A 14,454-nucleotide genomic window follows, 5' to 3' on the forward strand; every position below is an offset into this window, starting at 1 on the left:
CTCTCACATTGTTTTCTTTTTCTTTTAAAGAATGGAATATAACTTGTCAGCTGCTGGTTCCTGGAACAATTTGGATTAACGCCTATAAAGAGTGTCTTTAGAATTTTTTGTGTAACAAAGGACAGGTCACGGAGTAGAATATTAACTAAACAATGATTTTTAACTGGACAGAACCTTTTACATTGCATTTTACCAAAGTACTGTAAACCATAGCATTGTACACATAAAATATTATGCTGCAATGATCAGAAGTACGTGGTGATTATAGTCATCAACCCGAGGAAATCCGCTGCAAACGCAGTTCTGAAGATCGCTATTAGCAGATCAGACCTCATTTACCATCATGACATGTTACAGGCACCAAACCTTTTCCAAAATAGGCAATGTTGAAGTACAAGGCGCATTTAACATAAATAAAACCCCAGACAAAACACGTTCATATACCTTTCTGATGAGATTTTACCAAGATGGGCTTTGCTTTGACAGTATCAGTTTTTAGTTTATGGATTTTCCCAGTGGATTTCAATGCCCAAGAGACTGAAAAACACCAAGAAGAAATATCAATATCCCTAACTTACTACAAGAAAAATATGCATTTGTAAAACAATCTAACTGTACACAGCAATGAAAGTGATGTAAATTAGCGTGTCAAGTATCTGAAACGTATCTTAAAAAATTAGTACGGGTCAAGGAAATGATTGTAACTCATTGAACCTTTCTCTGGCTCTCACATGTATTACAGACAGATCAATATTATTATTGAAATGTTCGTAGCTGCTGGATAAAACTGTTGGTTATCTTAAATGAAGTTGCCACATTGAAAGATTAAGGCAAAGATACAGGAGTTTGTTTAACAAGGTGCACAAAATGTCCCTCCTAAATTGTTATAGTCACATGTATCATCCACTTAAAATATAACTTTTATTATAGAATCTTAAAGAGCCAGCGAAATATAAAATGATATCAGACTTTAAAAAACAAAAACAAAATGTATAAACAAAATAACTGGGTGCACCCAAAGCTTTCTCCTATGTTACCAAAATAAGGGTTGTGAACCAGGTTGTAGGCTTTGAAAGAGTAGTCAGTATACTGATTGATATACCAAATAAATGTTTAATTGTCTGCCACTTGTATATTCATGGGTAGGTATGCCACGGAGAATATAGGAGAGGTCTGAATATAATGGTATAGCTATTCCCTGATAATCTGACCAAAATCATGAGGTCTATATTGTATTCAAGGTCTGGAGAGATATTAACCAATCCACCTCCTAAATGCTCATAACTGCACCCCAGCTACAAGTGAAATCATAGAGACAATAATTCTCTTCTGGTGATAACTATGCTGACTGGGTAATTGTCTCACAGTTGGTGCGATTCAATGTGTAGAAAAAAAAATAAAAAATAAAAAATTTGTAAGATTAGTCAGTCAGTTCTGTCTTGTAAAATCACCTTATGTTTAGATATGACGTGCACTCCAATATTATGAATTTATCTTTCCTTAAGCAAAACAGATGTAAAAAGGGAAGCGTTTATTTGTCACCTGCCAGTTATACATGGAGACTTACCTCCTCTGCTTCTCTGAGGTTCTTGCTCTTGCTTGCTTACATGTTGTGATAGAGATGGTTTGACAATAAATGTTTTCTTTTCTTGACAGGCAACATTCAGCAGAGACTCACTGGGTGGCACAGCAGAACCACTAGAAATGTCCTCACTTTTTCTCTTTTGGCCACAGATGGACTTGGATACAGATAACGTCACGGACGATTCTGGACAGCTAGCAGGCCTTGATACACTTATAACTGGTAAGTCTGGAACACTTATAACTGGTAAGTCACGAGAATCTACATTATCCTCCGATTCAATGTTCTTCAACCGTCTACGGGACTTCAGCTGGGGTCGATGTTGCTTTTCATTTCCGTCCCCAGCTTTTACCTTTATAACAGTTGCTGAGACAATGACAGGCTTTACAGAATCACTTGTCACAGAGCAGTCATCGGCCACATGAAGATTAACAAATCTTCCTTTCTTCTGTTTCACACAATAGGTTAACCTGGATTTCACCAGTTCTGGGTCCTCCAAGGGCTGATTAGAAAATACTTTGTCTCCATAGCCATTTACAAACGGTGTTGACTTCACTTCTTCAACTAGTGAATGTTTGGAGATATTTGTATTGGAGTATTTATCAAACACTAATGAAGCAGGGTTTGATGTAAGAAAATTCTCTTTCACAAACTGATCTGGTGACAAAATTGGAGTGTGATGAACTGCATTTAAGTATTTATCTGAAACATAACTATCGTTTACAAATGAATCCGGACTTAAAGTTTTTCTTCGCGGTGTGTGCGGGATTAATTGCGGAGTCCGAGTTGCAGAGGTCACATTCGTACAACGTTCATGTGAGGACTCTTGAAAGTAACAAGATTTTTCTGAATAACCAACTTGTTTGATAGTGAGCTCTGTGTTATAAAACTCATCAGGAGAGAATGCAGAGTAAGATTTCAACTCATTAATTATGCCGGGGGTACAAGTAAAATTATGTTTTTCATTGTGCATTGGGTTTATTGGGGATATGGACATTTTATTTACCCTCTGCTCATTTACAGTCCATTCTTCTTCAATAACAATATCTGTCTGTATACTAGATGTACTTGTAACGTCCTGTAAGGTCTCATATTCCGTGGTGCACAAAACAGAGTACGTTTTTGAGCTCCTGAGCGATCCTGGGTTGAAATCATGTAGTTCGTTTGCAAGAGGACTGATAAAGAGAGGAGGAGCTCTATTTTCTGTATTCAGTCTAGGTTCATTCACATGGAATGGGCTGGTTACCATCTTGGAACGATTTTCACAGGACTGTAGAGGGCTTCTTTTTCTCTCCATTGTCCCATGACCACTTTTTGGAGTTACACTGAAAGTTTTGCTTTTTACACCTGTCAAACACAGATCTTTCATTTTCGGTCCAGAAATCTTTTTTTGTCCCACGGGAGAATGTTTCTTTTTAACTGCATTCCAACGGCTCCTCTGCAATGTATAGAACAAATACAATGGATAAAAGAAACCCAAAAACAAAGTAACTTTGCAGAGAGCTGCAGGCCTGTATACGTGAAGTAGAATAGATTCAAATTTACAACTTCACAGATTAAAAAAAAAACGTCTGATAATTATTAAGGGCAGATGCTACCACTAGGCAACATAGGCTGATGCCTAAGGTGACAAGGTTTAAAGGGACCCTAAAACACTGAATGAGTGACATAACACGCAGTGGCCTCTGACATGGGGCAGAAGAGGAGCGGGACGGTGTCAAAAGACTGGAAAGAGATACATGCAGCGGCCCTGCACTTATTGTGGCGATAGAAAGCCACCTTTCACTGCAATTTACTATTTAAGTCTCACCGAGGTAACTACAAAAGACCCCTTTGAGTGGATGCTTATTTACAAATACATTATAATATTACCAGCTAATTATACCAATAGTAGTATTTCTAAATTTGGGGTACAGTCATTTTAATGATATTGTATTTTTTAAAATATTCTGATTTTGATCAAATATATAAGAAGGAATGCTATCATCTAAATTTTATAATTTATTTCTGCAATTTTTTTTATAAAACTAGCAAAAAATGGCTGCAAGTAACAGTTCTTTTGTTATCTGAAAACTGACAAAACTCAAAAGTCTGAGAGTAAATAATCTATGATAGGTTGCCATAACAACAGATATCAATTATAGCACTGCATAAAACATTGACAAGCAGTTATGTGAACAATTAAATGATGTAAAAAAAAAAGAAAAAAGTCAAACCTTTTTTCTTGCTGGTAGCTCAGCACGTCCCAGAAGTACAGCCTGAAGCTTCACAACATCATTTAAAACAAAGGTGACTAGTTCCCGTATACCTCCTTCATCCAGGGGTGTCCATGTGATTGTAAAAGGAACAGTTTGAAAAGGCTGCATAGATAAAATGTCAGAGAAAATAAATTGGACTGAAGAGTTTTGGAATAAATGTACATAAACATGTAATTCTTAAACAATGTCTGGCAGTAAAATATTTTAGGTAAATCTTGTTAACAGTTAGAAGCATCTTGCTAAGTCAATCATTATCTGAATCAACTCAAGAAAATCTCTTGTAACTGTTCTAACTTAGTTTGAAAGCCTCTATGAGTGAGTATGAACAGATATTGAAGAAAACAATCTACATACATGGATTATCTCAAGCTAGCAATTTGCAAGATTTGACTATCTGTGCTACAGTGTCAGCCTAACACCCATCACTAATGAGTCAGGCAGCTGTCTGACCCAGCATTAAGGAGCAGGGCCGGATTAAGGGAATGGAGGCCCCTGGGCTAAGGGGGCTTCCATTCCCCCGTGAGGGCCCCCCTCCCCCAGTGAGCCGAGCCTCCAGCCCCCCCCCCCCCCGGTAAGCCGAGCCGCCCTGCCCCGCCCCCACGGCACTTACCTCCTTCTCCCGGCAATGCAGTCCTTCCCCGGCACGCTGTACGCTCTTTACTGAGTAAGGAGACTACAGCGCGCCGGGGAAGGACTGCAGTGAAAGTGCTCAGCAGCATTGATCGCGCTGGGGGCGCCCCCGACCGATCAATACTGCTGTTGAGCACTTAAAAGGGCCCCCTGGATGCCCAAGGCACCTGGGCTGTAGCCCAGTTAGCCCTATGGTTAATCCGGCCCTGTTAAGGAGTAGGGCAGCAGTCTGCCCCACCAGTTACCAGTAAGGAGTCTCGGCGGCAGCAGTCTGAACCACCAGTTACCAGTAAGGAGCCTGCAGCAGCAACCTGTCCCACCAGTTACCAATAAGGAGTCGGGCAGCAGCAATCTGACCCACAAGTTACCAGTAACAAGTGAGGTAGTATGTGCAGGTAACACTGCAGGGCATCCTGCAAGGGGTGTGAGTAAAAATAGACAGTGCAGGCATCAGAACAACTCCAATCAGGGGGCCATTCCATAGTCCCATAGTGGGCTACCTCGGGCTGGGTCACCTGCATTTATTTTTAATTCAAAATGTTCCTAATAGGCTGCTAAGTCGAGTCTTGCCCCTGTGGCTACAATTTGCCAACCCTCCCCTCCCTTCTTTCAGGTACAGGACATAGAAGAGGTTCCATAGATGACAGTACTGTGCTACATGACGGAGGCATAAACAGATGTAGTGTACAAGGTCTCACCTCCACCAGGACGTCAGTCTCTGGCGCACTGAATCCGCGATTCTTCGGCAGTTTGTGCACGGTCACCTGGACCAGGTCTGATGTGGGATTCTGCAGCAACAGAACCGCGCTGCGAGTCGAGCCCGGCCGGACACAACCAAAGCTCACAAAGGGTGGCCGAGAGAAGTGTGTGAGAGGGAGGACCGCTGTGTCATCCTGTGACAGCTCCTCCATCCATCTCGGTGGGGAGACGGTAAACATGTTCCCTCCGGCCCCACCAGACGTACGTAGCGGGTCCGTGAACTCGGAGTCAGGTCTAGTAGTCACACTGCAGCCATGTACTTCACCAGCGAGCAGTCACTTCAACTCCAGATTTGAAAAAACAGTTAAAGCTGATAGGTCTAACGGTTGCGTTGTATACGCCCTAATATCATTACTAGCCAATAGGAGCGTGAAGCAGCGGGACAGCCGACCAGTCCGGATACACGGTTTCAAGCTAAAGTCGAGCCCACCATAAAACAACCAATGGAAGGTCAGAGTTTTATTTAAAACGCCGCGTCCAGGGGGGGGTGTGGCCTCATGTTAGCAACAGACATCATAGCTGCATCTCTCGCAGTTTCTCCTCGATCTACGCAAATCTGTCAAGCACCCAGCAATATGTGTAATGCTTCCTGTTACTTCTTATAGGCAACTTTTAAATACATTAATTATAGAATATTTAAACTAGACCTACTTAAACGTAAATAGATTCCACAGCATAGCACATCTTTGTGCACACGATACACTATATGCTGAATAAAATATATATGAATTTTCGTGTGTTATGCAACACTTCTTCCCCCAGCATTTGTATTTAGTTTATGATAAATCAAGTTATACGGGATCATGCTTGTCTGCCTGTTCTATGATTTGTACGGGCGTTTCAGATTAGCACTTGTAATACGTATTCATTTATTCTTAGACTTGTGCTATTATACTGCATGTGTCAATGCACAGAAAAGCAGTATAGGCTAGAGAGATATCTAAGACATTTAGGGGCATATTCAACTGTTGACGTTTCCCGCAGCTCCCTGAGCTTAAATCCAGCGTTCAAGTTACCATAATAACGGTAATTACGCACACTTTTACCGCAATGACGGTGATAGTGCGCACGCCGCGTTACTTTTCCGTGTAATGCCAACAATTGAATATGCCCCTTAGAGGGGAATTCAACTGGCCGCGTTATTGTCAAAATTAACATGGCCGGCGCTCCATTACCGTTAATACAGAAATTTTAAACCCGGATATCTGCTCACAGCTCCCTGTGCCACAACCAAAATTCCACCATTGAAATTATTGTACTAGCGGTATTAATGCACACTATTACCATGTTAACGGTTTTAGTGCGCAGGCCGTGTTACTTTCGGCAGTAACGCGGCCAATTGTATTCCCATGTTATAGTGGATATAAAAAGTCTACACATCCTTAATTGCAAATTGTGATGTACAGCCTGAAATCAAGATAAACCTTTTACACCTTTAATGTGACCTTATAAGCAACAAAATTCAAGTGAAAAACAAAGACATTTTTTAAGAGAAATAATAGAAAATAAAATAGACTGGTATCATCATACTCAACATCCTTTTATGTTGTAGCTGTGTGCACACACCTAAACTAATACTTTGTGGAAACATGTCACCTTGGCAACATTCTCCGCCCGTGGAGGAGTTTGAGGGGCTTAGGAGCAATGGTTTTGGAGTGATCACAGGGGAGGGCAGGGAAATTTTAGCCTGGGGGGCAATACTCAACTCAGCAGCTTATTTTAAAGGAAAAAAATCCAGGTGGCTTAGTGACACAGCCCAAGGTAGCCCACTATGGGACCAGCCCGGGGGGCAGATGCCCCCCAGCCCAGCTTGCCCATGAGTAATCAGCAGTTTCAGAACCCGATTAGCAGCATACCTGTAAATATGGTTATAGGTAAGAGAGTGAACTCATACAGCATTTTTAGTTTATTACACATTTACATTAAAGTTTATAAGGAGACAGGAGTCTGTATCCTTTATTCTGGGTCTGTGATAACTAAATGTCAGATTATTTTAATAAAGTGCTGTACAATTAGGGATTACAGTCAGTCAGACACATACAAACAATGTAAACTGTGCCAAGCTTATGGGAACTTACAATTTACATAAACTCTGGAAGCCATTCACCACCTCTGTCTTATCTGCTGCTAAATTGTGGATTGTCTCTAAAGCTGGGTACACACTACAGGAATTTCGACCAACTTTTTATGCCGAGCGATTTTACATGCGATCGATGTTCCGATCGCTCGGTCCATGGACTGCATACACACTAGCCTTGTTTAGGACGATAAAGGGAACAGTGGACGTCCCTTTAGCGACTTTTTACAGCCATGTTGTCATGAACAATGATTTTAATTTCGTACACACTGCAGCGACATTTGCGGGAAATGTAACGAGATACCAAAGGCATTAGCATAAAGGGGCAGAGCTTTCGCTAAAGTTAACACCCAAAGCTGCATAAAAAGAGAAGGCAACACTGTCTCTTCATTCATTTCTATAAAATAGAAGTTTAGTAATATACATTTAATTTAGAAAAACATTTAACTGCTAAAGTGCAATGCAATGAATATTCCCTAACAATAAAATCCCTTCGTATGTAATGGAATGCTCCATTCTCGGCGTGCATCATCGCTGATTGGTCCACAGCAGAAACAAACGCCCATGTCTGAGTACATAAAATGACAGAGGAACCTGTTTGGCGTCGAGGAGCGTCAGAAGATGGCGAGTGAGCAAGTGGCAGTGGGGGTTGCGGGTGAGGAGAAGGTGTCAGGGGGGTTGCAGCTATGGAGACGGAGACAGAGTCAGAGATGGTGCTGGAAGGGCCAAAAAATGTTGGAAACGTTAAGGTGGAGGATGGAGATACTCAAGAAGAGCAAAGAGCAAATCCAATGAGCCCAAGAGAGATGGAGATGATGGTCAAAGTACTGGACCAGGACGACAACGACATTAAAAAAGATCATTAGCACATGTAGTGTACCTGCTAGAAGACTTTATTTCATTCTAGTGTCACATAAAGCAATGTAAACTAATTTGTAACCTATTTTTTTATGTCAGAACGAAGATTTAACGGTGAGAAGGCCTGTTTAGAATGATACCACTGATACCACTAATGTTACACCTGTTAGCAAACAATAAAAAATTGAAAATGAAAAATATACTTGTCACAGGCACTAGGAGTCTTTACCCAGGGATCACCAGGTGATAGGCTTACCAGAGCAGTATAGATGGTAATATGGTACTCTGGTAGCAGGGTGATCACGGAACAGGAAATAGCAGATGATGGAGATGCTCAGGAAAGTCTATGACTAGCAGCACTGGTAATATGGATGTAGAAATACACGAGGAACTGTATGGACAAAGGACACGTGAGGGTAGTCAGTGGTCTGCGGTAGCAAGTTGTACCACTGCTATAGTGAGGAGGAATGTCCAACAGAAACGAGGAGGTGATGAGAGTCAGCGGTCTGCGGATAGCAAGTTGTACCGCTGTCTGAGTGAAGGAATGGAATCCAAGTGGAGGTATCCGGGGAGTCAGTGGTCTGCGTTAGCAAGTTGTACCACTGCTATGTGAGAGGATACTGGAACAGGTGACACAGGAAACAGGGATCAGTGGTCTGCCTCTAGCAAGTTGTACCACTGAATATATATGTGAGCAGGGCCGGACTGGCCATCTGGCACTTCTGGCAAATGCCAGAAGGGCCGATGGCAGTATGGGCCGGTCCGGCTCCCCTGTGATAGCCCAATTAAATAAAACAAAAAATTTTTTTTTTGTATTCAGCCGTCATGACGCGTGACGTCATGACGGCTCTGTGCGCTGGCCCGGCTCCCGCGTAGGACGAGCTGCAGTGGAGGCAGCTGTCAGTGTTGAGGTAAGTGTAGAGAATATGTGTGCAGGGAGGGGGGGGAGACAAACGGAATATGTGTGCAGGGAGGGGGAGGGGGAGGGGGGAGACAAACGGAATATGTGTGCAGGGAGGGGGGGGGGAGGCAAACGGAATATGTGTGCAGGGAGGGGGGGGAGAGGCAAACGGAATATGTGTGCAGGGAGGGGGGGGGGAGGCAAACGGAATATGTGTGCAGGGAGGGGGGGAGACAAAAGGAATATGTGTGCAGGGAGGGGGGGGACAAACGGAATATGTGTGCAGGGAGGGGGGGGAGACAAACGGAATATGTGTGCAGGGAGGGGGGGAGACAAACGGAATATGTGTGCAGGGGGGGGAGAGGGGCAATAAATGTCTGCGGGGGGGGGGGAGAGGGGCAATAAATGTCTGCAGGGGAATGGGGGGGGTGAGTGAAAGTGCAGGGGGAAGGGGGGATGAGTTAAAATGTCTGCAGGGGGTTGTGAGTGAAAATGTCTGCAGGGGGAAAGGGGGGGTGAGTGAAAATGTCTGCAGGGGGAAGGGGGGGTGAGTGAAAATGTCTGCAGGGGAAGAGGGGGTGATCGAAAATGTCTGCAGGGGGAAGAGGGGGTGATTGAAAATGTCTGCAGGGGGAAGAGGGGGTGATTGAAAATGTCTGCAAGGGGGGGGGGGCGGCAATGGCTGTGGGAGGGGGAAAATAAAAATGGCCAATGTGTGTGGGGACAGTATATGACTATAATGTGTGTGGGAGACAGTTTATGACTATAATGTGTGCTATTAAGTGAATGTGGGGCTGTTTGAGGAAAATGAGGTCTAATTATTAAATGTGATTATGAATTATTTAATGCCTGGGATGTTTGTGGGAAATGGTTATTTTTATTAAACATAAATGCTATTTAATTTCTTGCTGAGGTTGTTTGGAGGGAGGGAAATAGATTTATTTATTAAATGGGAATACTATTATTTTAATGTTGGGGCTGGAGTGAGGCCTAATTTTATAACGTGGGTGCTATATTGAGTTAACATCGGTGCTGTTTGGAGTTTTCTAACTTTCATGTACCCATTTTTTTTTTCAAACAGGGCCCCCAACATTCCAGGATCCAGACAAGCAGCAACTGATCTAAAGACACCAGCAGCCACAAGTGGTGACAATGACAAGACAGGTAAGAGAGACCAGGATAGTCTGCCAACTGTCCTGAATTTCGTGGGTGACTGTCCCGCTTAGTCAGGATGTGGTCTGACTGCAAGGACAGTTGGGAGGTATGTCCTACTTCACATTGTACTACTTGTGAAGGCAGAACTGTGTGCACCTAATAGTAGTGCTCACAGTATTGCCTATGTATTTGTTGAAAATGTGTCTAATAATCATATTACATCATAGGAGCCCCCTGTCTTAAGTGCCTAGGGCCCCCTGAGACTAAGTCCAGCTCTGGTTAGCAGGAGGGAGCGGATAGCTACTCTCAGTTCCTGGATAAGACACAGCCTGCAGAGCAAGCCGAGGAGCTCGAAGTCTCATGAGATTTATTAATCTTGTGAGACTAAGAGTTTCCCTGCTCACTCTACAGGAAGTTCCCATCCTGATGGATGTCAGCAGCATCAGAAGCATAGATAAGTACAGTGGGCTGGGGGTGTTGTAATGTGCTTCTGGGGTGGAGGGGTGGCATGATAGGGAGGGCCTGATAAATGTAATGTTTTATTATAATGTATGTAATGTATGTATCAATGCCCCATCTTGACCATGCCCCCAACATAATGTGGCCACGCCCTTAGCGGCACCTAGTTTTTTTCATGCTCATCAACAGAGATGGGCCTGTATGCTTGAAATGCCAGGGCTGATTTTTAGTCCCAGTCCGGCCCTGTATGTGAGGAGGAGCACGGGGAGAGACTGCAATGCAGGGGATACACGGGCACTTTAAACTTGATCCACAATAACATGCACAATATATTAATGACTGAACAGCACTGCAATAATAGAAAGTCACTTGAGGTAATCCGGCACAAGATAACACAGTCAATGATGGCAATAGTCTCAGCGGATAGTAAACTCCAGAGGAGAACAAACTCAGTCCAGCAAGATATGCAATACACCAGCATAGTCAATGAGAAGTATGCATACCGTGGTTCAGAAGCAGGCTGTCAGACAGGAGTGCAGAGATACCTGAACGGCTGGAGGCCGGCAGGATGCGAAGTCCCTGGAGGGGTGAAGCGGTAATCAAGTAGGTGCAGCGCACAGGTAGGTAGACCAGCAGGGGAACAAATACTCAGGAAGCAGTAGTATGTAGAACTGGACTCCTGGAGGACCCTGAAGAGTAGCGATGGTCTTGATGAGATGAAAACAGTGAGGCGCAGATCCGATGCAGACTGGCGAGAAGAGACCAGCGGGAACACGGAGAAGCACGGAGAGCGGGTCAGCTGTTGTAGGACGAGTAGAACTGAGGAGTAGCAGCAGCAGGACTCTGCAGATACACGGAGGTAGCGGATAGCAACCAGCAGGTGCAGCAACGATGAAACACGGGAGAGCAGAGCTGAGCTGGAACTGTTGAGCACGGAGAGTAGCGGATAGGAATCAGTTGTAGCAGTCTCGAGGAAACACGGGAGAGATGAGATGAGCTGAAGACTGAAGCGCACGGAGGCAGCGGATAGGAATCAGCCAAACAGTCACGATGAAACACAGGCGAGTTGAAGTAGATTGAAGACTGTAGTGCACGGAGGCAGCGGATAGGAATCAGCTAACAGTCATGATGGCACACAGGTGAGTTGAAGTAGATTGAAGACTGTAGTGCACGGAGGCAGCGGATAGGAATCAGCTAACAGTCAGGATGATACATAGCAGAGTTGAAGTGGCTTGAAGACTGTAGTGCACGGAGGCAGCGGATAGGAATCAGCTAACAGTCACGATGATACACAGGAGGGTTGAAGTGGTTAGGAAACCACAGGAGTAGAAGTGGTCTGGAAACCACAGGGGTAGAAGTGGTTTGGAAACCACAGGAATCAGCAGCGCTGAATACACGAGGAAACACAGGAACACCTTCAGAGGCTCATGGGGAATGAGACTCCAAGATCAGGCAACGTGGTATTGACCACAGGTGCTTAATATAGGGAGTGTTGCCTGATCTGCCAATTAAGTTAAAGGGACAGGTACTGAAGGGTTTGAAAGGGCTGCGCATGCGCAGACCCTCAGGATGGAGGACGGCCACGGTTCCTAAATGTACGGGAAGAAGCACTCACAGTCCGGTGAGTGACAATACTAAAGAAGATGACACGAAGGTATTTCAGTGAACATGTGTAGAACAGCTAAATGCTTTTGGGCACATACCTGTACCGTTATAATAACCAAAATGGCGCCTGTTTTCCAGAATGCTCAGAGGTTAATTCCGCTATTATTGCGATTTCGCCACAGGGACCAAAATATAAACTGATCACGAGCAGTGTGAATGGTGAGAAAATGAGAGTATTTATGTCGTTGAATATAAATTACAGATATAGAAGATAAATGGTAAACATTTTTTTATTTCCTTGTATCGTAGATAAAGAAATCAAAGGCAATAGAAACCCAAGCGACATGAAGACCTGTTCTGCCACAAACCAGTAGCACCTTTAAAAATACTAAATACTAAAAATAATACTCTGCAGTATTCAGCTCTCTGATTGTTATGGGCGCGCTCACTTCTCATGCGGATCTTTCAGTCAGCTGTGTGTGTTAAAATTTTTGTACCTTTTTCCTGCTATAAAAATGTTGCTTGAACACTGTGTGGTTTATTCTGGGTACTTCACAATTATAACTTAATCAAGGTTAATATAACTTTAATAGGTTATAAAGGTATAAGTGTATAAAGAGTAAATATGAATAATACACGTGCTTTACACAAGTGTAATGGTCTGCAACCATACAGGTGCAATATACATCGATACAAAACACAAGTCAGTGATGTGCGGATTCCGCACCACGTGGGATTTGGATTGACATAAAAAAATTAACATACACACGCCCCCCAGGTCGAGGAAGTATCGGAGGATTGTCGTGGATCGGTCGGAAGTTTATACACACTACACAGCGGAAACGAGATTGGAACGAAAATATTAAACAGTACGACCAACCAAATGAGGCGACAATCGTCCATTTGGGCAGACTTTCGACCATCACTGCACACACTGACCCGACTTTTGAACGAGCGGTCGTATGTCGGCTGTTTGAGTCGATTATTGGACGAAATCAGTGTAGTGTGTACCCAGCTTAAGGGAGGATATTTTACTGAATACACCCTAGGTTCCACCCCATTTGGTCCCACTGTAAATACACAATTTGAGTTTCCTACAAGCTGTTGATTGTTTCATGAAATTTAGGACATTTGGGTAGCCTGCAGTTTTAATAGACTTTATGTGATCTCAGTTCTATTATTATGCAATTTGTAGTAGAACTTCTACTTCATAGATACACTTTACATACAAGTAGTAAATGTCATATACACGTAATCTGTGTATAAAAGAGTGGCAAGTGTATTTAAAGTCTGGTCACACATGTGCAGATGCATTATGGATTGGCTGGAGAAGTAGTAAGAGTCTTTCTACCACTTGTTAAATTTAGGTAATAATAGATTTTCTATCACTGCGATAAGTGATAGAAAAGCTATGTTGACGCTAAACAATAATAAATAGACCCATATATCCTATAGCCACTACTATAATCATCCCCTACACACTCAGGATTGGTCGATTATTGGACGAAATCAGTGTAGTGTGTACCCAGCTTAAGGGAGGACATTTTACTGAATACACCCTAGGTTCCACCCCATGGAACATGCGCCATACCCGGATGGGTAAACCTTTTAAAATTGATACATGGGCGTATTACACTATGTTATTATCCTTTGAGTTCTAGTGCATCTATGAACCTGCTATCTCTTGAGGAGGATCTGGAATCGGATTAATAACCAGATAAGCCTGATATATTTATACATTTGGTACGCGGCTTTTAAAGCACATTATTTTATGATTTACAATTTTATGGTTTTGCACTATGTTTGGCGCCCTTCCTCCTATGTTCATCTAGGTTATCTGCATCTGCAATTGATGCATTTGGAGTTGGAGCAGCCTACTGTATTTGTATTTGTTTACATTTGAGCACTTTAAGCACTTTTTGGTGATATACACTGAGCTCCTGTTCAATCCCTATACACATATATATATATATATATATATATATATATTTATATATATATATATATATATATATATAAATGAATGTGAAAGTGCGAGTGTATGCATGCGTGCTTTATCAAGCGATTGCGCCATGATACGTAACACGTGGCGTACTGATCACAATCACACGGTAAAACAGTATTATTCAATATACTTTCTTTCATACAATTATACGACATTGACAGCTCC

At 42.9% G+C, this 14,454-nt stretch overlaps 1 protein-coding gene across 1 annotated transcript in view; it reads right to left on the bottom strand.

Annotated features, from left to right (window-relative positions):
- Window positions 1-5,513, bottom strand: part of ASPM (assembly factor for spindle microtubules) — a 72,721-nt gene extending 67,208 nt beyond the window's left edge. The window contains exons 1-4 of the mRNA XM_075184170.1: window positions 5,169-5,513; window positions 3,799-3,942; window positions 1,568-3,020; window positions 445-537 (exon numbers count right to left, since the gene is read on the bottom strand). Coding sequence (XP_075040271.1) covers window positions 445-537; window positions 1,568-3,020; window positions 3,799-3,942; window positions 5,169-5,408 — 1,930 coding nt within the window. The 5' untranslated portion in view covers window positions 5,409-5,513. The remainder of the gene's footprint in view (window positions 1-444; window positions 538-1,567; window positions 3,021-3,798; window positions 3,943-5,168) is intronic.
- Window positions 5,514-14,454: the final 8,941 nt, after the last annotated feature.

Source organism: Mixophyes fleayi, chromosome 8, assembly GCF_038048845.1.
Source record: "Mixophyes fleayi isolate aMixFle1 chromosome 8, aMixFle1.hap1, whole genome shotgun sequence".
NCBI classification, from domain to species: Eukaryota; Metazoa; Chordata; class Amphibia; order Anura; family Limnodynastidae; genus Mixophyes; species Mixophyes fleayi.